Source organism: Ciona robusta, chromosome 2 (genome assembly GCF_009617815.1).
Source record: "Ciona robusta chromosome 2, ASM961781v2".
In the NCBI taxonomy this organism is placed as follows: domain Eukaryota; kingdom Metazoa; phylum Chordata; class Ascidiacea; order Phlebobranchia; family Cionidae; genus Ciona; species Ciona robusta.
In genome coordinates this window covers 9,329,714-9,353,646 of record NC_143236.1, presented here as the reverse complement: position 1 = coordinate 9,353,646, position 23,933 = coordinate 9,329,714, and the positions used below count along the sequence as shown (strand labels likewise).

The 23,933-nt window shown below is 39.1% G+C and overlaps 6 protein-coding genes across 8 annotated transcripts; all 6 read right to left on the bottom strand.

The window, feature by feature from the left end:
- Positions 1 to 20: 20 nt before the first annotated feature.
- LOC149740982 (uncharacterized) lies at positions 21 to 6,484 on the bottom strand. Its single transcript, XM_089871924.1, has 14 exons — positions 5,114 to 6,484; positions 4,715 to 4,862; positions 4,405 to 4,552; positions 4,211 to 4,350; positions 4,016 to 4,156; positions 3,725 to 3,928; positions 3,248 to 3,410; positions 2,969 to 3,111; positions 2,089 to 2,741; positions 1,732 to 2,000; positions 1,326 to 1,502; positions 1,009 to 1,258; positions 804 to 951; positions 21 to 721 (listed from the first exon to the last, which is right to left on the bottom strand). The coding sequence occupies exons 1-14, from the start codon at positions 5,332 to 5,334 to the stop codon at positions 137 to 139; spliced, it is 3,390 nt and encodes a 1,129-aa protein (XP_089728050.1). The 5' UTR covers positions 5,335 to 6,484; the 3' UTR covers positions 21 to 136.
- Positions 6,485 to 6,617: 133 nt separating this feature from the next.
- LOC149740981 (pre-mRNA splicing factor cwf19l1-like) lies at positions 6,618 to 11,381 on the bottom strand. 3 transcript variants are annotated; one of them, XR_016384365.1, is made up of 13 exons: positions 11,187 to 11,378; positions 10,826 to 10,910; positions 10,467 to 10,659; positions 10,005 to 10,219; positions 9,822 to 9,889; positions 9,372 to 9,507; positions 8,999 to 9,145; positions 8,604 to 8,694; positions 8,455 to 8,528; positions 7,999 to 8,208; positions 7,564 to 7,753; positions 7,280 to 7,377; positions 6,618 to 6,890 (listed from the first exon to the last, which is right to left on the bottom strand). XR_016384365.1 is itself a non-coding variant. In XM_089871934.1 (13 exons), the coding sequence occupies exons 1-13, from the start codon at positions 11,198 to 11,200 to the stop codon at positions 6,938 to 6,940; spliced, it is 1,536 nt and encodes a 511-aa protein (XP_089728060.1). In that variant the 5' UTR covers positions 11,201 to 11,381; the 3' UTR covers positions 6,618 to 6,937. The 3 variants fall into 3 exon arrangements, 2 of the variants coding, with proteins under 2 accessions (XP_089728060.1, XP_089728059.1); XM_089871934.1 differs by having other exon boundaries at positions 6,618 to 7,001; positions 7,613 to 7,753; positions 11,187 to 11,381; XM_089871933.1 differs by having other exon boundaries at positions 7,613 to 7,753; positions 11,187 to 11,374.
- A 151-nt stretch (positions 11,382 to 11,532) lies between these two features.
- Positions 11,533 to 16,723, bottom strand: LOC149740980 (KIF-binding protein-like). The gene is made up of 11 exons (XM_089871932.1): positions 16,548 to 16,723; positions 16,031 to 16,231; positions 15,698 to 15,882; positions 15,067 to 15,261; positions 14,691 to 14,795; positions 14,296 to 14,432; positions 13,793 to 13,891; positions 13,351 to 13,490; positions 12,923 to 13,051; positions 12,616 to 12,732; positions 11,533 to 12,179 (listed from the first exon to the last, which is right to left on the bottom strand). The coding sequence occupies exons 1-11, from the start codon at positions 16,721 to 16,723 to the stop codon at positions 11,987 to 11,989; spliced, it is 1,677 nt and encodes a 558-aa protein (XP_089728058.1). The 3' UTR covers positions 11,533 to 11,986.
- A 37-nt stretch (positions 16,724 to 16,760) lies between these two features.
- On the bottom strand, positions 16,761 to 18,979 carry LOC149740979 (tRNA-uridine aminocarboxypropyltransferase 1-like). The gene is made up of 5 exons (XM_089871956.1): positions 18,808 to 18,979; positions 18,172 to 18,312; positions 17,641 to 17,789; positions 17,354 to 17,466; positions 16,761 to 17,083 (listed from the first exon to the last, which is right to left on the bottom strand). The coding sequence occupies exons 1-5, from the start codon at positions 18,970 to 18,972 to the stop codon at positions 16,863 to 16,865; spliced, it is 789 nt and encodes a 262-aa protein (XP_089728082.1). The 5' UTR covers positions 18,973 to 18,979; the 3' UTR covers positions 16,761 to 16,862.
- A 4-nt stretch (positions 18,980 to 18,983) lies between these two features.
- LOC149740978 (transcription and mRNA export factor ENY2) lies at positions 18,984 to 19,424 on the bottom strand. Its single transcript, XM_089871968.1, has one exon. It carries the CDS (start codon positions 19,422 to 19,424, stop codon positions 19,110 to 19,112), a length of 315 nt encoding a protein of 104 aa, XP_089728094.1. The 3' UTR covers positions 18,984 to 19,109.
- A 922-nt stretch (positions 19,425 to 20,346) lies between these two features.
- LOC149740977 (ras-related protein Rab-21-like) lies at positions 20,347 to 23,424 on the bottom strand. The gene is made up of 6 exons (XM_089872497.1): positions 23,099 to 23,424; positions 22,146 to 22,205; positions 21,761 to 21,868; positions 21,401 to 21,464; positions 21,012 to 21,155; positions 20,347 to 20,701 (listed from the first exon to the last, which is right to left on the bottom strand). Exons 1-6 carry the CDS (start codon positions 23,219 to 23,221, stop codon positions 20,544 to 20,546), a joined length of 657 nt encoding a protein of 218 aa, XP_089728623.1. The 5' UTR covers positions 23,222 to 23,424; the 3' UTR covers positions 20,347 to 20,543.
- Between the last annotated feature and the right edge of the window lie 509 nt (positions 23,425 to 23,933).

Here is a 23,933-nt window from a genome sequence, read left to right as displayed (position 1 = left end):
AAACTTCTGCTTACAAAAACTTTTTTAGCTTTTAAATTTCTTAAAATTTATTTACAAATCGCGCAAACGCCACGTCACAATGGAACATCATTAATCGAAGGCAAACGATACGTCATCAAAATAGAAACAATATAAATTACTCTGGTGTTAAAACCTTGCGTTGATACTGATCTCTATGCTGATGACGTTTCACGAAGAATATTATAAACAAAAGTAACAAGAAAAGTAGAATGCTACCCAATACGACGTAATAAATAGATATCCCGGTCAGCGAGAATTCATACAATTGAGGTATTAATGACGTCACGGTGGCAGTAACAGTGGTAGTTGATATAGTACTCGTCGTAGAAACCCTAGAATCAATCACTAAATTATTAAACACACCCCTCAAAGTTTGACACGTGTACGTCCCCAGTTGCGTCGTGATGACGTCACTAGCTGATGACGTCATCGAGAGGCTATTTATCCCCAAAGCGCCTGTTGCTTTGTTGAGGGTGAACTTGGATTCGATCTCTGACGTCAGCGCACTTCCATCGCCATGGTAACGGACGTTGTCAGCCAATGAGATGTAAGCGGTCCCAGGTAGGTTGGGGGAGGTTAGGATCACGTGACCGGAAGGAAGTCGCCACGAAAACGCGACGTCAGATGCCATTGTTAACCCGCCACACGTCATAATGACTGGGTCGCCAACCACGCCGCTGTGTGTCGCTGTTGCGTAACTCTGAAAAACGTCAAAGTGACGTCATCAATATGACGTAAAATCGTCTAAGTGACGTGATCAAGGTAATGAAATGCATACGTACCGACGTTTGATTATAGAAGAATATGAAAGTAGATTTACGATCTTCCCCCATAACGTTGTTGGCTGTACATGTATATACACCCGTATCGTCGCTATCACGGCCAGCCATGTGTAAGGTGCCGCCCGATGTTACTATCAAACTACCAGTGCTGTGATGGAAGTGTTACGTCATGATGATGTCATTAGTGTGATATGTGACGTCATACCTGTTACCCATTATGACGGTGGTGGTGGGAACGGACCACGTGATCGTTGCCAAGGGATACGCGTTGACGTCACAGTGAATCGTCGCAGCTGGCCCCGCGGTTACAATGGCTGGTTGTGACGTCACTATGGAAGGTGGGAACCTGACTGTGACGTCAATTTGTATCGATTGTTTGTCACCAGCTGCATTGTCAGCATTGCAGAAGTAACTTCCCGCCATGTTTGACGTCACACCCGTGATACGTAGGTCGCCTGTTACGTCATATAAGGAACAAAGTTACGCAATAAAGATCATTACGAATCAATATTGTGACGTCACCTGTAACTGAGTTCGTGACGTAGTGTCCTCCGTTAGTTATGACGTTACCGGCCGGATCAGCCCACGTGATAGTAGGTGTGAGGGTTCCTATGACGACACACGTCATGTTGATGACGTCACCAACATCGACCTCAACTGGGGAGGGGATTGTGACGATGGTGAGGGGAATCACCCCAACTGAGATAGGGGAAATAAAAACTACAGTAATTTCAGCGATTAAGTAAGAACACATAAACTTTAATTATGAATAAATTATTTTTACACTTAGAACAACAGACATATTTACGGTTGCATTTTATTCATAGTCTGTTATAAAGGTTCACCACGGCCTACTAGAGATACTAGAGATATCTCTAATAGGCCGTGGGTTCACATGCATTGTATAGCGGAGATCAAACTATCCTACCTGGGGTAGTTTCGGGCTCCGGAGCTTCTGTTGTGACGTCATCGGTCGTGACGTCAGCAGTCGTGACGTCAGGAGTAGTGACGTCAGCAGTTGTAGTTTCCTCAACACAAGACACGGGTGGGATCCAAGTTCCCCCAGTCCCCAATGTATTATCAACCTCGGTTGGTGGGGCGGCACACACACCCCCACTAGCGGAGGATTGGAAGTCGGTTTGCAACCACTTGAGGTCGCAGTCGCAACTTAGGGGATTTCCGGTCAATTTTAAACTCCTGAAAAATGACAGCGAAAACAATAACAAAAACTTTCTAAAAATAATTCGTCAAAACTGCAATTTTTATGTAACAATAAAAAACTTACGTCAATGACGACTGTGCGTCATCAAGCAAACCCTCTGGTAACGATGGCAACGAGTTCAACGAAAGGTCAAGGGATTGAAGTGACGTCATTCCAGTGAAGGATGACGTAGCAATGGACGTCATCAGATTGCTTTCAAAGTTTACAGTAGTGAGTGACGTCAGTGATGACGCAATCGTCCCAGTGATGCCAGTCAATTTATTAAACCCGAGGTCAACACTGATGAGTGAAGTTAGACCTTCAAGACAATCGACCGCCATTGTTGCTATTTCATTATGACGTAACTTCAACGTGGTTAATGACGTCATATTACCGAACATTTTCACATCGTTCAATGCGGTGATAAGGTTGTTTTCCATGTCCAACGTTTGAACCGATGTGAGAACGGTAAGCGCGGCTTTCGGAACGACCGGAAGTTGGTTATTGTTGAGCAATAGTGACGTCAACAATGGAAGATTCGAGAATGCGCCGTCTTCTACGTCGGTGATGACGTGATTGCTAAGGTCTAATGACGTCATCTCCAACAAATCTTGGAAAGAACCGGTTTGAACGAGTTGGATCTGGTTTCGTTGTAAATGGATGACCTCAAGTCGTTGCATGGAGGTGAAGGCGGAAGAGGGGAGGGCCGTTATCAGGTTGTCGGATAAATATATCGTCTGTGGGAAAAGTTGTTGTTTGGGGTTTGGGGTGCAATTGTTGCAACCCAGTGGTTACTAATGGGTTGTTTAATTTAGCCATATAGAGAAACTGAGAAAAACAATCACCCACAAAGTTACATATGTGGTAACTCGTAAGCGGGCACAAGGTGTGTGAAACAGAACACCCGTGTTATAACAACAATCACCCCTCCCATAAAAACAAACCACCCAAAAAAACATCTTACCCGCATTTGTGGAAGGCTTGTGAATGAGTTAGCGGATAGTGACGTCATGTTATTACGTCGGAGGTCAAGAGTTCGTAAGCTTTGGCAACTCGCGAAAGCGTTTGAGGCGACGTTCGCTATCTGGTTGTCGTTTAGTAGAATTTCTGGAAATAAATGACATCACTATGAAGTCATATTGTTTTCTGACGTTAAAATAATTTTAAATGGCAAGCACATTCAATCATTACATATCACTGACGTCATCTTTATGATGACGTCCCCACCACAGTGAGGTCATACCTTGAGCTTGAGTGGCGCCCACGATACCATCGAAAGCGTCGGTTGGAACTGCAGTGAAAAGATTGAACGAAAGATCCACCGTCACTAATTTACTCATTCCGCCAAATACACCGTTTTCCGCCAACGGAAGTAAATTATTCCGGAAGTTTAATGTTTCCAAGTTCTGGGGAACAACAACACACATAATGAATCACTCTAACTTTATCCTCGCGTGCCTGGAAAACGACAGTCGTTATCACACAGGTGGTAATTCGTGCCATCTTACAAGTTACCAAGTACTTTGTGAATAAATATAATTAACATGACTTATGTTGTTGTAACCCAAGGGTTAATATAAACCTCGCCTGCCTCATGTTGGGTTACAGGTAAAAACAACCTTTACCGCTAAACCCAACATACAATAAACTTACAGCGAGTTATAATTAAAACGAAAAACAAACATCATTTATGATGTCACACTGCACCAACAATACTGACCGCTAACCCCGCGAAAGCGAACGCCGCAATCTCCACAATCTGGTTCTCGCTGAAATCCAACGTTCTGAGGTTTCCTAATGTGATGAGAACACTTGATGGAATGTTCGTGAAAGCGTTCTTGGAAAGATCCAGGTTACGGATGTTGGTGACCGAGGAAAAAGCGGAATTAACGGAAGATATTTCGTTCCCGCGGAGGTTCATTGTCTGTATAATATGACGTCATAACCAGAAGTTAAATTGGTAGCAACGTCACAGTACTAATTGTGACAACACAGTTAATAAGGTGCTTACCTCGAGCGCAGGAAGTGACGTAAACATACTTCCGGACAAACCGGATATCCGGTTCGATTGTAAATTGATTTGTTCGAGATTGTTGAGCGAGCTGAACACACCAGTGTTGATTGTTGTTATATTGTTTCCCGATAAGTTGATCTGTGACGTAAGAAATATGTTATGACGTCATGATACGACATTGTGATGACGTACCACTTGAAGGCTCGTCATTGGTGAGAACACTCCTGACGTCATCGAGCTGATGGAATTTAATTGGACGTTTAGTGTCGGAAGTGACGTCAGACCCTTGAAGGTGTCGCTGCCCAGTGACGTCATACTGTTGCTTCCTAACTCTGTAATTATTACTTCATTATGACGTCATCAATTATATGACGTAAAATACTTACCCAGTGACGTAAGAGAAGATAGTTCGTTAAACGAATTATCTTCTATGACGTCAACACCAGCGTTTGTGACATCAAGAGTGGTCAATGACGTCAAACCGCTGAAGAATCGTCGACCAATCGTAGACATCGAGTTGTCGCTGAGTTTTAACTGAACGAAAATAAAAACTAAATAATATAATAATTTATATCGATTTACAATAATAATTTTAACAATAAAAATATAATGTTTTTCAATCAAATTAACAACAACTTTTTCGACAGGGGAAAAAAAAGAAGACATAGCTACTAAACGACAGTCGGTAAAACTTACCGTTTGTAGTGACGTCAGCGATGCAAATACGTCATCAGGTAGTGACGTAATAGCATTGGAAGCCAGGGATAGCTCAGTAAGTGAGGTAAGACCGTTGAACGCACCGGCTTCGATGGTAGCTATGTTGGAACGCTCGATTGTTAACTTCCTGTGACGTCATAATGGTGTTTATTTGATGCGCGGTTTATATATTTGTTGTGAACACGGTAGCGTAAATATAAATTGATTTAATATATTTTAATATAAGCAACGAAAAGAAGGAAGTTAACAACAGTATTACAGTCGTAAAAGATGCGATGAATGAAAAGGTTTGATTTAGTCTTCTACATTATTTAAATAGAACAATTGTATATTTTGTTTACATATGACGTCATTAGTGATGACGTCACATAAACTCACTGTAGATCGGCGAAGGTGGAAAACATGTCGGTCGTCAAAGTTGTGAAGTCGTTGTCGGACAAAGTCATTTGTAACGTGTCGGTGGGTATGGCGCCATCTGACGGCAGTGAATTTAAACTTTGATGTTGGCAGTTGACAACTTGTGCTAAACACGTACATTGGGATGGGCACGATTGAACGTATGGAACCAATACACCTAATATTAATAATAGCCAAAACATGGTCAACCTGGAATCAACTAGTTCAATGTTAAACCTTTATATTGATTTCAACGAAAGATGTTTCGCTTCTATCGTTGGCGTTTAACGACTGTACTGTTGAACAAACCGTTTATCTTAAAAAGTCCAAACCCGCATAAAAGTAAAACCGGACTTATTTATCTATTTTTATCTAACACTTAAAGCGAGAATACACAACAACACGGAACTAAATTCTCAAGTGGAAATCATAAATTTCTTTTGAAACATTTGAAACAACAGTGTATTTCTAGCGTGTTTTAACGACATTGTTTTGCTGCTGATTCTTCTCGTTGTTCAATTAATTTAGCCTCCGTTATCGCATTTAGAAAGACAAATAAAATCATAGATAAAAGTTGGAAGTTGTCACTTTAAACAACGGCGTGTTAAACGTCTTGTACAACCTGCCCGCTAAAACTACCTTTACAATAACTTTCAAACTTTTTCGACATAATTTCCTAAATATTTTCCAGCACCTGGCTACAGTTGTGGGGGTTGTTGACCTCTGACCCCTACGTAACATCCTCCTCAATAATGGCGGTCCAATACACCTGTGCCCATATAATACAATGATAATGTATTATGTTGAAACATCCTGTGAACAATGGACCAAAGTAAATGTTATTCTAACTCAACACATGATACCCCATCTACTTTTACAGTGTTGCCCGACCTTACAGTGTTGCCAGATCGTTTTTTAAACGGAAACCAAAGCTATGATGTCATAGTTACGTTATAATTAGGTCACAATTATAAAAACTTAATTTTTCAATATTTTCGGCACAATGACTTATTCATGACGTCATGGAAGGTTATTGTTAATTAAATTTCAAACGGCTTTGTATCGCAACCAGTTAGAGTTAAAAATGATTTATAAGTTGTGGTAATGTGGGGTAAGACGGGACACATTTAGCAAGTATTCACCAAATTATCCCGATCGTATTTTCAAGAATTAACAACGGTCTATGGGAATAACAACGGTCTATGGGAATAACAACGGTCCACGGTTTTATATTTCTTTGAATGTTCCTTGTTAACTAGCAAACAGAATGAGAAAATGAAAAGGTGTCCCATCTTCTCCCACCCTACTATATTGTAGTAGTGGGGGTAAGATGGATACCGTAAGCACCTAAATTCCATGTTTTTCGTGTTTAAACAATTAACAACGCCATTTTAGAGTCGCAAGCATACAGTTGTATAATTCTGTAAATATTCTTTATCGACTATCAATTGGGATGAAAGTAGAGGCCGAAACATGAACCACCGTATTTTCTATGACAACTATTTATTTTTAAAAATCGATTGATTCTTCGATTTAAAACCCGATTGTGACATCATAGATAAAAGATAAAAACCAGAAATGTTAAAATTTATAAAAAGTCGGCAAAACCTAATCTTCGTCTTCAAGACTAAAATCAAATTTCTTGAAAAAATCTCGAAACTTTTTGGTCAAGTCTGTTTCCTGGTCACATGACAAAGCACATGACCTCCAGTCGATACGCTTGGGTGAGTTGAGTAACGATGCGGAACATAACGCTTCTCTAGGTGGTGGGGTAAATGTTATTAATGGGTGGTGGGGTTATTGTGACTATATGTTATTCGGATTAATCAATAGGCACCAAACCTGGGGTGGCAGGGTGGGCAGGCCAACCCTGGAATTTGCATTAATCAGTAAACATTACAACCAATAAGTTAGATTTGTTTCACAGAATTGTGTGTCTAACTATCCCTGCCTCCCCTTTATAAAAGTTTGCGTCAATGCTTAACGTGGGCGACAAACTTGGGGTGGCAGGCGATCCTGCGATGCACTAATTATTTAGAAAACACTGGAACTTCATTTGTTATAAAAGAATGGCTATCTAACTATCCCTGCCTACTAGAAAGTTTGTACGAAAATATAGTACATGGGTTGGGACCAAATATGGCGTACCTTCCGAACTGTAGAGGGAAATATCTTTGGATTTTATGAATGAGTCGCGTTCCGTCAGGTAGCTCAACGTGGAAGAAGGGAATTCCCCGGCCAATTATCTGTGGAAAGATATAAATATCAGTAAAATTTCTATTTAAATGAATGGAACTGGTTTTATTCTCGCGTGTACGATATATTATCCCTTTAAACACCATCAGATTAATCATAATAACTAGGAGAAGGAATCAACAGAAAAACAACAGTCGGCAATGGGGCAAACATTAAGCCATTGACAAGAACCTCACCCAAATAAAACATGCATAAACACCCATCCAATCTTGCCCACTAACGAACCTGTTTAAGGTCGGTACGTTGGGGAAGTTCCACGAAGTCGATCGGGTTCGGGTTGCCGTGTCGATCTGTATTGGAAGTTCCGAGGTTGACGAAGGATTCCTTTACTTGTGATGATGTCACTCCTGGTGGGAGGGGAACCACCTGGTGATGATGTCATAGATATCAACACATATAACAACCATAGAGGTGCTTAGGGTGACATGCCATCCCAAATTTGAAAACAAGGGCGACATTACAAGTTTATCCCGGATTTAAACAAAAATACTTCAAAGAATCTCCAACTTAACATATGGGGGTGACCCTAATCAATGACATTAAAATAACACAGATACCAAACCAATAACACGATAATAATAATAATAATAATAGCAGGCATTCACACTAACCTGTATCTGCATATGGTCCGTCCGATAATTCCTCTCGAAGAACACGCACTCCCTCCCCCCACTTCTATACGCGGCACGTAGCGCCTCCATGTACTTTAACACCTCCACTCGAGTGTCATCGGGAAGCTCGTTGGACGACGAGTGGTGAGCGATTGGGAGGATCAGGGCGTGGTCGCTCGTTAACCCGCCCTTCGCCATCGCTATGTAACACTGCCGGCATAAAGATCATATTATTGCACAAATCTTACCAATAATATTTAACCATTCAAATTTCTAAAATGTAATAAAGTTTCAGGAAATTAAACCAAGGAGCTCACCACCCTACACACTTGGGGGGGCTAGAAACAAACTCACTAAACTTGTAGGCTGGCAAAATCAAAACTATGTAAACACTAAGTGCAAACGGTGGTTCGAATAAATACGTCAATACTCTGTAATAGGATCCAACCAACTCACAAGTTCGCCAACACTTGCTACAAGATGTTTCTCAACCTTGTCGCCTCCCAAGCAAAACCAACACGACCAATCCTCTGCAAGACATTCGTTAGTTACTAATGGTGTTATTTAAACCTTTCCCGTTAAACAACATTTGATATCGAACTCACGTGGACGAGCGTGTTTGCGTTCAGGTTGGTTTGGATTGTTTTGCGATTTACGTTTTGGTGCTCGGGTTGTTTCCATGTTCCACCTGTATTGCTGGGGGGTAAAGTTAGTTACGCATGTAAGGTGTTTATCCCGAGGCAGAGAAAAGTCATTATGTAATGTAAGTGGGAACGGGGGCAATCTCTAATATTTGACATAACGTGAATTTTATTTATCTCTTTAAACTTGTTTTTCAGGATGGAATTTAACTGTGGTACTCAACTTCACAGTTGTTGCTCGAAATGTAAAAGCAGTCTGGGTGGTTGGGAGCCGACTCTGTCCCCGCCCAGATCTTTAACAAGGACCCCGCCCACATAGAAGACCCATACTGGCCTTACATCGATTAAACAAAACTTACATCAGCAACCTGCCCGGACAAAAGAACTGGAATATTCTTCGTTTTGTTTCCCGATGTATACGGGCTCTCTGTCGCCTCTGGTGGTTGGGTGTTTAATTCTTGCTGAGTCATCGATGACATCGGGGATATTGAGAACGCGTAAAGATACTGGGGATTACGATGTCATAATTACAGCAGAAACGTTAAAGGTATTCATCGTAACATATTCATATTGTTCATGTTATGTTAATATTGTAGTTACTGTATTTATTATATTTATAGTTTAACGTTAAGGATGCCTCACAAGACATGTTTCCCCAACTTTTGAAACGAGGGTGAAATTACATCAATTTCACCTCAGATTTAAGCATAAAAATGTCATAAAAATAAAAACCTTTTCTTTATTTGGGTTCCCGACACTTGATAGCGCTATAAACCTGGTCACATGACGTGACGGTTCAGCGAGCACAGTATGATTTCTATACGGTACCCTCTCGTAGTTTACCCCCTCCAACCCAGCAAAGTGGTATCTGTGATGTCATAATGAGGTAACAGATTATAAGTGTTTAGGAAATCCTATGACCATTGTTTGTGAAACCGATGTTTCGCCTGACATACAGCGAGCCATTGTCAGGGTTTGCTGTTAAACCTCTAGATCGGATGTTATAGGTTCAAGGCTTGGCATTGCTATAACTTAACATCAATTGCCCCAACCCTGATAATGACATTTAAGAACACAAAACAAACAATTGGCAGAAGATCCTTCTCACATTTATATTATCCTAAACAACCTTGCAGTAACAACATGTCAACATACACCGATAACAACTATGACTCAGCAAACCTTGGTTTTGAAGATTTCGCCAACTCAGCAATGGCAGCCGACCCGCATGACTTGCATTTTTCTGATGACTAAACAAAAAGAAAATTAAAAAATCACTTAAATTAAACAAAAACTATATTTTTACCAAAAAAGTGTTAATAAAAAGAAACTAAAAATCAACAAAACATTACAAATATCACGAACCGGGGAATTCCCAAATGTGGAAACCCCGTTGGGCCACGATGATGTCATCAATATATCGACCCCTTGGTACCCCGAACCCCCGACCCCAAGCTGCGAGGCCAACCCTCTGATGTCATCGTCGCTAAACGAGGTTTTTGTCGACGTTCCGGTTGACTGGGTTCCGCTGACGTAAGCGATTTTCAAACCAGAGGTCCCGGTATAAATCCCTTTTTTCCCTGCATAGGTACTAGTTAGAAAAAATATAATTATTTTGTCGCTGATAATTTTACTTTAAATTATAAACCATGGTGGATTTACAGAGTGTTTATCTATTGGTAACCAGGTTGATGTTTAGGCGATACACCCATGTTATGACAAACTAACCTACTACTATGTGCCTGCATTATTCACATATAATATCATGGTTTGATTCCAAGGGATGTTTGGCACCTATGGGTAAACTGTACAACCCCTAATATTTACCGAGGTGGGTAATATTCTCGCAGAGTTCCGCTCCGTCATCTGCTGAGTCAATAAAATATGACTCGGTGGTTTTTATGTTAGGTCCGAGGATAAACGTTGATATTGGAGATTTTTTCCTCCCCTCCAAATATTCCTTCCATAAAATTTGATCTTCTTCTTTCGCACCGAAGAACTCACCCACGCACAGCAATAACTGCGGGAAACATTAGTTTTAAAAAAATGGAAACCATGAATGGTAAACAAAGACAATATTTTAGTAGATACACAATAATGCTTGGAGTTTACTGGTTATTTAATTATTAGATTAAGATAAATGATGTCGTTTATTCGTTAACTATATGAATACCTCACAAACTTACCGAGAAATTATTCCCTTTACTCTGCAGTCTTCTCACCCTCCCGTACAAAGCATCAAGCTTACCATTCACGTCACCGCAAACCAATCTACAGATTAAGATAAAAAAATAAACACAACAAAGTTTTTATTTATTCATTTGAAAAGGGTAGCAAAGTTCAGGTTTATTAAAAAACATCAAAAAGAAGAAATTAGCGGCCAAAACGACAGTCGTTAAAACAAGTTATGGGTAAAAGGTGTGGGAAAGTGCGTTAGTTAAAAAGCGTAACACCGATTTTCTGGTCGGTTTTTATAAAAACATTACGACCAATATGTGTGAAAGGATTTTCATTTTTATAAATAAACAAAAAGAAACAAATACTTACATTTTTAAAGACATTTTAAAGAAATATTAAAAACAACGTGAGCTTCAGTGGTTGGCAGAAACTCTAACACACCCCCTGCATTTCTAAACATTTAAATTTTATTTTTTTCTTGATCGATCACGCGAAACAATTATACTACATATATATATGTTTGGGGTCAAAAATATAAAGAAACGAATATATTATTTAAACAACCAATTTTAAAAATGGTTTGATTTGTAAATTTGTTTTCGTTTGTCGCGTTTTAATTATAATTTAAGAAAAAGGAAAAATTGGAACTTTCGAATTCACGGGGGTTGGGTTTAAGTTGCTGATAAAATTTCGCGGGAAATCTGACATAAACATCTTCTAAATTTCCTGTATTTTTATTAAAATTTCGGGGACCACAAAGTTACAACATTTATTCCAATATTAATTATCTACACAGTGAACATGATACTCGTGCATTGAATACATGAAGAACATTAAATAGAATTTACAAAGTATGATCCATTACAGTTTCTAGTGCAAAACTGGGGGTTATACTCTAAATGGGTGAAGTCCTGCAGTGAGGAATGCCATGGGACCTGGGGCTTAGACCAGGGTTAAAAAAACATTTAAAAGCCAACATTTTAAAAATATTGGTTTAAAACAATTTGTAATATCTCTTGATTCAATTTAGCAGTCATGCATGGGAAATACACCCAATAACGATGTTGTATATTACTGCTTTGTTACAAGGATTGAAGAGACAAAGTAAAGTCATTCCATATGGTGTTCATTGTACATTATTATAGACATTACACATGGATTGCACGGATCTACATGAGCCGATCCATCGACTTTGGCAACAACTCCGACATTTCTCGACAAATATCAAGCTCTTGTTTGACACAAAGTGCCGCGTCATCATTTATCTTTGTGTATGTCACAATCCAAGTGTAGAACTGATGACTCAGCTTTAAATTTGCCAACTTTTCAGCTGAGTCAGCAGGAATGAGTTTGCCGTATAATCTGTCAATCAAACAATCGAAAACTATTGATTTTAAACCAAATAAAAATTATCTTGGATGAATAAGAACAAATTAATTAAAAATATTTAGTGACAGAAATAGATCAAAAAAAATTTATTGCAATAAAAATGCAAATTTTATAAAAAATAGAAATAACAAACCTACCAACATAGAAATACCAAACCCAGCAACATAGAAATACCAAACCCAGCAACATAGAAATACCAAACCCAGCAACATAGAAATAACAAACCTAGCAACATAGAAATATCAAACCGAGCAACATAGAAATACCAAACCCAGCAACATAGAAATACCAAACCTAGCAACATAGAAATACCAAACCCAGCAACATAGAAATACCAAACCTAGCAACATAGAAATACCAAACCCAGCAACATAGAAATAACAAACCTAGCAACATAGAAATAACAAACCTAGCAATATAGAAATGGGCGATGAGTGCGGGTCTCTCAACGTCGGATTCAAATCTTTCCGGAAACTTCTTCCCGGGTAATCTCAGTGTATCGAGGAACAAACCAAAGTATTTGATGCTGGGGGAAAATGGGGGTAATATGGAGTGAATAAATCTATTTTGTTTATTTGGGGCAACGACAGTCATTTTAACACGGGTGTTCTGTTTCATACACCTCGTGCCCGTTTACCACGAATGTAACTTTGTGTGGTTGATTCCCACCACACAATACCACATATTACAACCACCATTGTAAACACCCCACCCACCTCGAGTAGCACAACAAGTTGATTTTCTTGACAGAATGTTGGTTTGGTGGCTGGCCACTAGATGACAGTATGGCTACCTTCATATCCATCATGTCGCTATACGTCTCCCCGATCTCAAATTGAAGCTGTCTGTGTATAAGATGTTTATGTTAAACACTACTAATGTAGGTGTATGTGTCCTTGGAAAAAAATACTGATGACGTGTCGGCATCGCCAAAACATCGGTCCTGCTAAGGTCACAAACAAACAGTAAGATCTCTTTTAGAATAAAACATATTTGAGACCCATAAAAGTCACACAGTGAACTGTATAGGATGTTGGTACCAAATAAATGCCAGATGAGGTGTTTCACATATCAAGCAAAATACCGCAGCTTTTGGTTTAAAATATTAAGTTTAAACACCAAGTTGCAGCACCACCCCGCCAACCTTGTAACAGCAAGATAATATTGAGGGTTGATTTCACCAACAATCTTGATCAGCATGTCTAGTCTTCGTTTGTACATTTTGCAACGAACGTCGTAGTTTGGTTCAAAGAACGAAACGTGTTGGTAAAGTCGACTAATGTCCTGTGTGGGAATATTGGTGTTAATAATATATGTGCAGTATGAGGGTAAGTATGGCTGGGGTACCAACTTGTCGCTGCTACCATTGTGGGCGTATGTGTCCTTGGGCAAGACACTTAACGGCAATTGCTCCAACCCAGTAGTCACTAATGGGTTGTCCAAATTGTCAGCCATATATAAAAAACAGTCACCACAAAGTTAAATACGTGATAACCTGTACGCGGGCATGAAACTGAACACCTGTGTTATAACAACAATCACCCCACCACCACATAAAGAACCCACACAACAACAACAACAATGACCTGGTTTAGTTCAATGTGATCCGTCACAAAACCATCGAGAACAAAATGTTTTAACGATTCAGTTGCACGATCTTTGCCAAACTGGAAAACTTTCTTTGCCTGGAAGTTAGGGTTACATAACATAAAATGTTCTTGGAAAAAATGTGTGGTGTGCGGGAAAGGGCGTTGGGGACAAACCATGGCTGTTGAACCCAAGTTGTTTATGGTGGTATGATGATCGATATATATTATCCATGGCATGTGTATGGGGGTGTCTTGAATCACCAAGATTACGAGGTGCTTGTTATAGGAAATGGAGCTTGGGCCAGATTTGGGCCATTACCCCAACACTCAAACAACTTTAACAAAGTGCCCCGAAAAATGAATGCATTTTATAAAAGACGATAACACAGTAAAGTCTTATAAATCAAAATACTACAGCCAATGAACAATTATAAAAACCATTCGAAATTGTTCGAATTAGTAGCTTTTGAGATAATACCACCCCCCACCAATACCCCCACCTGGTTAAAATTAACGCAATAATCATGCTGACATTTCTCCTCGATCAATGTAACTTCAAGCGGGAACCTCGATTCACATTTCAATCCTTCAGTTGTTGAAGTATCAGCGTTCCGCTGTAGAGTGGTGTCCATGTCACCTGGGAGGCGTGTATAAGATATCTATGGTTGCCGCTAATATTGTTACTACTTTATATTGTTTTCAACCACGGCCATGTTCCACCTCGGTGGTTTTGTCTTTTTTGTCTGGTGTTTGACCTAGTTGGTCGTTTATTGTTAATAGATAGTTGACTACTATAAGATGATTTCACTGCATTAGTTGCGATGCTCATATGATATCCCATAGCCCTCCCTCCCATATACATAAACACCCAACCCACCCAACCCACCCAACCCACCAATTGAATTTGCAAGTTTGGCTTTAGATTCCTCAAGAAGACAAAGACAATACTTGACCCAACACCTCGATACGTCGGCTCGTTTCTCCACAAGTCTCTCGTCCTCTGTTCAAGTTACGGAACTTATGGTTAATTTGCTTGTAGCTTTTATTTAAGGGAAAAATTGCAGAATTTTTACCCAAAGTAAATTTTTCTTTGAATACCTTTAATTTAGGATGGCTTATACCAGTTACTTTGCAAACCAATTCAAAGTTAAATTTAACTGAAATATAAGTTGCCAAACATCGAAATTTGCAATTCTTTTAGGAGATAACGGTTAAAATCAATGTCAATTTTCTCCATAATAACCGACCCCCGTCCACCCACATAACGTCACCTTCCTCCGATGTTTCGTCCAAAACAAAATCAGCGCAAGCGAGGCAGTGTTTCGCTTCAGCGAACATGTTCTTTGTGATGTAATACTGGGACAAACACGCACAATTAACAGCCCAATCGACACGAACGAAGGATTTTGAACCAAGTTGACGATGGAGTGTTTTCATGCAGTATGTCGCTGATAGATCAGGGTTGCCTGTGGGGGGATCGGTTATCAAAAAAGTAGCCAATATGTTATCAGGGGACGACCGCACTTATGTTGCTGGATTACCAGGCATAATGTTAAGTAATCTTTGATTCTCTCACAATATCGTATGCTCAGTGTTGTGACTTGCCCATTGTCGGATAAAACATTATATTAAAAATTGATGTTTTTTAACATTAACGTTTTAATCTACAGCAAAAAATACATATTCAAAGAAAATTTTCAGTTAAAATACAAATCTAAAGTCTAAAATTATTACAAAATACCAAAGAAACATCCCAAACTATGAAAGTAAATTAGAGACAAAACCACTTTATATCATGTTTGAATAATTTGGCCATTCATTATTGATGAAGATTTTTGATTGACAGGTGCCCATGTATTGTTTACACACAACTAGCATTATGACATCATCAATCCAACCAACCAAGTGTCCGATGCGCTTGAGCGAGATAATATAGTGTGTTTGTGTGGAGGGCCTCGAACGACGATATGCGTTCCGCATCGGTTGCTTCGGAGGTCAAGAGTTCGCGACCTGTCATCGGGGTGTCGTCAACCTCACGTTTGTATTCAGTGTATAATTGCTCAGCTCGGGTCAGGTGCTCATAAGCTCTGGGGGGGAGCATATATTATGTGGGCAGTCGTGCAGCCTGGAGTGGAGAGGCTTCGGGGCTCGTGATTAAAAATTATAGAATTTAGAAAAAAAGTAATAAGAATTTTATTTTGAAAACCCTTCTCAAACAAATCCCCCCCCACCCACCTTTGTATTCCCTCCTCCCTGTTCGACCACAACACCCCAAGCTCGTTGTTTGAAACAATCAACGTTGAAACGAACATCGGATGTTTCTCGTACGTTTCACACGTCTGTAAGACGCGGTTCAACGCTTCTTGTCCCGTCGATGTTTCCTCGGTGTTGATGAAGTTGACGCCGATCAAACAATCAACCGATGCCTCCATTGCTCTGTGGGTGGGGTGGGGTAAATTAGGGGTGGGGGTAAATTAGGGGTGGGGGTAAATTAGGGGTGGGGTCCATTAGGAGTGGGGGTAAATTAGGGGTGGGGGTAAATTAGGGGTGGGGTAAATTATGGGTGGGGGTAAATTAACTTATTAATAAAATAGAACAATGATTTTAAAATAATAGCAAAGATAAACTTAATTGAAACAACGAAGAGAAGAGAATTAACTGCAAAACAACAGTGGCTACAATAAGCGTTCAATAAAACGCATTTTCATGTTAAATCATTCAACAAACCAACATGATTATGACATCATCAAACCTTAGTGTGATGTCACTTTCATTTTCTTCCCTTAATTTCCGCAAATCTTCGCGAATTTCTTTCAATATTTTTCTTGCGTCATATTTCGATTGAAATGGATTTTTCTCCGAGTCATCGGTCGCTTCGTTGAGTTTGATTGCTCGGCAAAATCTTCCCTTAAACGAGGGTTCCGACATTTTGGTGAAATTTAAATAAAATTTGAAACTTATTATATCTGGAAGTAAAATGTTTCGCTATTCTTGGTGTGAATGCGAGAAAAAAGGTTTTTAACCAAAATATAGAGAACGCATTAACTTCCACAAAATGCCGAAAATATTACGACTTATTTTTGGAATTTTTTTTCACCATGGAATAAAAAAATTTAAAGAAAAATAATAAATTGTCAAATTGTCCGTCGTATTTTCCCCCAAATATTTCATGATATTGTTGAAAGAACGAATGAATTGCTTCAATAGTGGAGAGATGGGACTTGGGTCGATTATGTTGGCTTCTCCAGTAACATGTCTCCCTGCCTTCCAATTCCACTGTTGGTATCGCTGTGAGAGTTGAATAAAAATAACGATTTTTAACGTTTTAGTTTAAACGAAAAAGTATTTTGTACGCAAGGGGAATAATCCACAAATGCGGTTTCACCTATCCACTTGCAGAGCTGAAAAAAGTTGAACAAAAGTTTAGATTTTTTACACCAGAAAGAGTCATTCTACAAATTTATGATATGTGTGACTCCTCACAACTTCACTCACTGGAAAGCTTCCAGCATCCCAACCCTGCTTGAGTTTGGTTTGTTTTAAACTCAACAAACTTACATTTCAATCTTTCATCGTTTAATATCGCATGAACTTGATTCCACGTGCTGTCGATCACGATGATCCTCGTGAAACTTGGTTTCAATCTCGTGCCGATTGTTTCACCTTCATGGCTGGGTGGAAGGGGGTTAATAAGTGGGTAAGATAACGAAAATAACTTATTTACCCTAACAGGACAACAACGGTTATTTTTAAATTGTATAAAAATAGATTGGAATCAAAACAACAAGATATTTTAATAATCCATCTTTTTTTTAAATCATGATATAGATTAAAATTGTTCAAACCTCTCCTGTGCTTCGGGTGATTCCCCCAAACAGATCCGCTTCCCGTTTATGACATCATCATCGACCAACAATCGTTTGTTGCCACTAGATGTCGCATAGTGTTGAAGGGATTTGGCTTCGGGGCAGGGGAAGACGAGAAGGGTGCGGGCCTGTGGGAGGAGAGAAGTCATGTGACAGGGAAAAGGGGATTTTTTACACTAATGAGGGAAGACCAAATGGGCAAAAAAGAGTATGATGACAGTTTCTTTCTCTAAGGTTGAAAGAAGGACAAACAAAGTGATTGTAAAAAAAATGGACACCAAAACTTGTCGGGGAGTGTTGGGGTGGCGGCGAAATAGGTCTTGCCACCCAACTTTTTGTAAAGCAATATTTTATTTTATTCAGCTTTCATTGCCTTTTTGCAATGTATAAGGTTTCACTCTTAGGCAAAGAAAATATATTATATATAATAATATAGGGTTTCACTCTTGAGCTCCTTGCCCTGTAACGCAAGGATATATTTATTCACTTATATTTATAAACCACACTTACTTTCTCTTCATCGGTATAGTTGGGAATAACAGGGTAGGTATGTATCTTCACTTGCTTGGGTGATATCATCCTTGCGTGGACGGCCGTACTTTTCCCGTCCAACTCCTTAGAATGTTTGATGATGTCGACCATTATCGGGAGCTATGGGGGGTTCGGTGTTAGTATGGGTGTTACTTATTTAGGTTAGTTTATAAGATGTGTATGTCATATGTATAGGAATGCAAGGGGCATTAACACCACTTTGCTCTTGGTTGCTTATAAAAGTAACCCAGGATAGTTATAATAAGGTGGGTGTAGTTTACCAACCTTTCGTGGTTCGTGGCCCCTTTCAGGGTCACTTCATTAATGAAATAATATATATCTGTTTAAAAGTGTTCACCCAAGACAACATTTTGCGATAATTAGAGATTAAAACAAACAAGGGAGAAAACTTGTAACAATAGGAGACACTGTGGCTCTTGGTGGAGAAGAATGGTGGGCTACGATGGCAAGCAAGACCATATATAGACAAAGATGAATATTCTGCTTCATCTTGTAAGCAACAAACAAACTGTGCAACATTCATGGCCCATGAAATGTCATGAACCCACAGTTAACGCATGTAAAGAATGATAAACGATAATAGTTGACACATACCTCCACATGAGGGAGCTGTTGAGCATCCAGGTCTTCGACGTACTCGTAACATTTGTAGCAAAAGTACATCCGTGAGGATCGACATTTTGGGCATTTTGATCGCTTTAAGTCTTCCAGGAATTTATGCGACGATATTTTCATTTTTTCGAACGGGTTAGCAGCCATGGTTAATATGATTTCTATGTTTAGTAAAAAATGTGTTAACTGCGATGCTTTTACAAAGTTGGTCACCAACAAAATGCGAAAAATTTGATTACAAACAACAATTGGCTATTATGACATCATGACATCAACAATACTAATTATACATTGGCTTGTTGTGCCAAAAAGTTTCGAATTTTTTGTAAAAGTTCTTTTTTAACAGTGTCGGGTACAAGTTGCCTGGCTTTTGGGGTAATGTCCTGGACCAAGTCGTCTACAGACACATGTTCCAATCCACGCTCACGGACGATTTCTTTGCACAATTGTTTCAACTGGTCTCTCCAACCGCATTCGGCAAGGCGAACACGCAAAAGTTCTTTCAGTTTTTCCCTCTCGCCGGTTTCGACCAACTGCTGGTTTATTGCTGATCGCATTTGATTGTCGCGAGACTTCTTATCGCTTCCGTAATCCGCCATAACAACAACTGAAGCAATATCCCTGGTTTGACGAAATTAATAAAGGTTTGGCTCTCCTAATATATTGAAGTTAAAACTTTTTTATTTTAAATTTTTTAACTCATTAGCCCGGGGGTTTCCCTAAGGCTTAGCAATTTCATCCGCACAAAGTCGCTGTTACAACTTTATTTTGAAAAGGGAGTTTAAAATGTTAATTCTATGACACACAGAATATTCATGCTTGTTTATGCAAAAAACAAGGCGTTTTCCTACCAATTCTGCTTATCCACACACTGCAATAACTTCAGCAACTTGACTGTGGGCATGGGAGTGGCAACCATGGATAAGTCACTCAAGTTCCCACCCACGAGGATATAAATGACCAAACCAACCAAAAGTCATGTCTGCTTATCCACACACTGCAATAGCTTCAGCAACCCGACTGTGGGCATGGGAGTGGCAACCATGGATAAGTCACTCAAGTTCCCACCCACGAGGATATAAATGACCAAACCAACCAAAAGTCATGTCTGCTTATCCACACACTGCAATAGCTTCAGCAACCCGACTGTGGGCATGGGAGTGGCAACCATGGATAAGTCACTCAAGTTCCTACCCACGAGGATATAAATGACCAAACCAACCAAACGTCATGTCTGCTTATCCACACACTGCAATAGCTTCAGCAACCCGACTGTGGGCATGGGAGTGGCAACCATGGATAAGTCACTCAAGTTCCCACCCACGAGAATATAAATCACCAAACCAACCAAACGTCATGTCTGCTTATCCACACACTGTAATAGCTTCAGCTACTCGACTGTGGGCATGGGAGTGGCCACCATGGATAAGCCACTCAAGTTCCCACCCATGAGGATATAAATGACCAAATCAACCAAAAGTTATGTCTGCTTATCCACAAACTGCAATAGCACCCCATGTATGAAACGTATGTAGAATTTATTTATATATTTACACGCAACCAGAAATTGGGCAAATCAAAGTAAAATAGAAATGATTACGACATAATAATTAAACAACAATAAATATAGCAAGTCAACGCTTGATATATTGTTTCTATGATGAAGGTATAATCATGCGTAAAACATAAAACAATGACATCATCACTTGATGACATTATCAGCTACAACATCCGGACTTTTGTTCCGACGCCGCAGCCTCCTCGTTGCTAATGACGACGACCCCACGTCTGGAATTCCCCCGACCCGGTACCGACGTAGAACTCCCTCCAGTGGATGATTTTTGAGCTTCTTGCTCGTCGGAAACTTGCATCATTTCTAAGAAACAAACAATTCAGTTTAGGAAAAATAAGTTTTCTGGCATTGATTTGCTAAGGAAACCAACGTTTTAACGTCCGGAACGTTTTTTTTTATCAAGGTAAATGACACTCAACTCCTACCGGGATTTTACTCGCTGATGAAGACAACCCGTTTAAGGTGTTAAAACGTTGGTAACGGTTGTAAATGTCAGAAGAGCTGATTTAGAAAAGATGAGTCTTGTGTATAACATGCAAAATGTTTTAAACAAAACACAAAGTACAGGAAGGTGATGTTTCTACTGAAACAAAAAGAGAAAAATGCTGCTTACTTTTGGACAAAGTTAGGAAAACGTCGTCGATTCCTTTGTTGAGTTTAGCGCTCGTGTGGACGTGTTTGGCGCCGACTGACGCCGCGTATTCCTCCGCTTCTTGGACAGAAACGTGACGACTCTTCTCGAGGTCAATCTTGTTGCCTGGGGAGGATAAAGAAGCGGACGGATGTAATTTGTTTGTCCTCACGTGACTCCAGAAGTCACAACATATGTAACAATGTTAGTGGGTGATTGTTTTAAAACATGGCTGATAACAACCCATTAGTGAACACTGGGTTGGAGAAATTGCTGTTAAGTACAACTCTGTAAATCACAACTAAATTATGAGGTTCTAAATGCAGGTAACATAGAGAACTTATTCACACCACAATAAATTATAAACCCACCAGCGATACATAAACAAATATCTTGGCCCAACATCTTCCGTAACTCTTTCACCCAATTTTTTACCTGGAAGAACGGAAGTATAATGGATAAAATTTCAAAACTGATTTTTACCATGAGAGTTATTTGTATTTATATATTATGTTATGCCTGATGGCCTGGTACTGATAGATGGAACAGCAGTCGAAAAGTTAAGTTTTGTCTGCCATGAAGAAGGATTCCGTTAGCTTTTTAACCAAATGAGTTTTTTACTTTCGGTTAAAGCAACTACAGCAAAACGTTATTGTTTATAACAATTAAACAAAAAACAACTTTTATAAAAAGTTTAGAATATTGTTTATAACAACAACCATTGTCCCAACCTTCTGGAATGAGTCTTCATCTGTGATGTCATAAACAAGGATGGCCCCGTTAGAATCTCGATAATAAATTGGACCCAACGCGTGGAAGCGTTCTTGCCCGGCCGTGTCCTGTGTAATATTGGGGTTGGTTTAATAATTGTGTTCCTAAATTAGTTTAACTGAAGTAGCTCTTGTGGTATTTATGCACAGACTAATATTTTAACGTCCTATCAGGGTGATTACTAATTACACAAGAAGTATTTGAATTTGTTTACCTTTTAGTGCCATTCACCATAATAAATCTTACAGAAAAATATCTTCACACATTTTATACAAAATTAAAGTAAAAATTACTCCATAAAAATAAATTTAATACATCTCATGTTTAACAAAAGTTGATATTCACCCATATGGATAAGTTGACTCGCTTTCCTCCTATGTTGAGTTTCTTGTTCAAGAAAGATGCCTGGAAGAATATTTAAAGTTAATCCAAGTATAATAAACACTAGATCATTATTATTAGGTGATATTGTCCAGTATTGATATTCATAATTGATATTATGATGTAATAATAAACTTGTATTTGTTGAACACAATTGTCATTATTAGTCACACTCCGGCTTTATGTTTCATATCTTAATATTATTGCGATGCAAACTTATACATTACGTTAACTGACTAGCAGTGCCAGAACGGAATGTAACTTTTTTATCTTTGCACGGCGGCGCAAGACACGGGTGTTCTGTTAGTGACTAGTGACTGAGTAACCACATATGCAACTTATTTATCCTCGCATGGTGGGGCAACAACAGTCGTTATAACATGGGTGTTCTGTTTCATACACCTCGTGCCCGCTTACAAGTTACCACGTATGTAACTTATCTATCTTTGCGTGACGGGGCAACGACAGTCGTTATAACACGTGTGTTCTGTTTCATACACCTCATGCCTGCTTACAAGTTACCATGTATGTAACTTATCTATCTTTGCGTGACGGGGCAACGACAGTCGTTATAACACGTGTGTTCTGTTTCATACACCTCATACCTGCTTACGAGTTACCACATATGTAACTTATTTATCCTCGCATAGCGGGGCAACGACAGTCGTTATAACACGTGTGTTCTGTTTCATACACCTCATGCCTGCTTACGAGTTACCACGTATTACGTGTTACCAAGTCAATGTAGCTGTGACGAAACAATTGTTCTATTTTATACACCTCGTGTTCACCCACAAGTTACAACGTAGGTAACTTCATGAATGATTGTTTTTATATCTGGCTGACGAAACATTTATCTACAATATTATACAAACCAAGTAAACACAACTTAAACTTTACAAAGTTGGGTGACTCACTTGTAGTGTTGTAATATGTTTGTCATTGAACTTATCCTCGCAATACCTCAGTACCAGTGACGTCTTCCCCACACACCCCTCACCCAACAAAACGACCTTGAACTGTCGTGTACGAGATCCCATTATTACAAACACGCGATAAAACTTTAATTAGTCATTGTATCAAACTATTTTAACATTAAACCTTTAAAAGTTACAGGTTTAGTTTTAATATTAAATTTAACAGCCACGCTTTTTAACTGACACTCTTTTCCACAACTTTCTATTCGTAGGATGTTTAAACGAACGTCTTTTTGCTGCTAATTTCCTTTTCTTCGTTGTTTTAATAACATGATCCACGCTATCGTATTCGAAAAGATAAATAAACGAAACGTAAATTCATAAACAAACCAAGTCACTCACTGACGTCACAATTTCAAGATTTCTATGTTCATCAAGTGAAACAAAATCACGTGATAAATCCAGTGTTTCCAGTCAGGTTTTAACAGATACACATTTTATTTTTTGAAGGAGGAGTTTTTTTATGGTTTAAAGAAATTAGTTTATAGTTAGAAAAATAATATACTGGCGTCAGTATGACTCTATGTAAGATTTGTTTTTGTATTTATCCGGCGCCGTGGTTGGAGAACTCTCCTTGTAACCAGAGGGTTCGGGTACGATGCTTAATGCTGCCACCGTTGTGAATGTTTATGCTAACAGACTGCTTGGCGTTCTAGTGTGTGGATCAGCAAACTAGCTTTGACCACAAATTATATAAAGTAGAGTCGGGGAAGATGGGACATGTTCTATTACCCGTCTAATTTGGTAGTAAACAAAAAACAATCAAAGAATTATA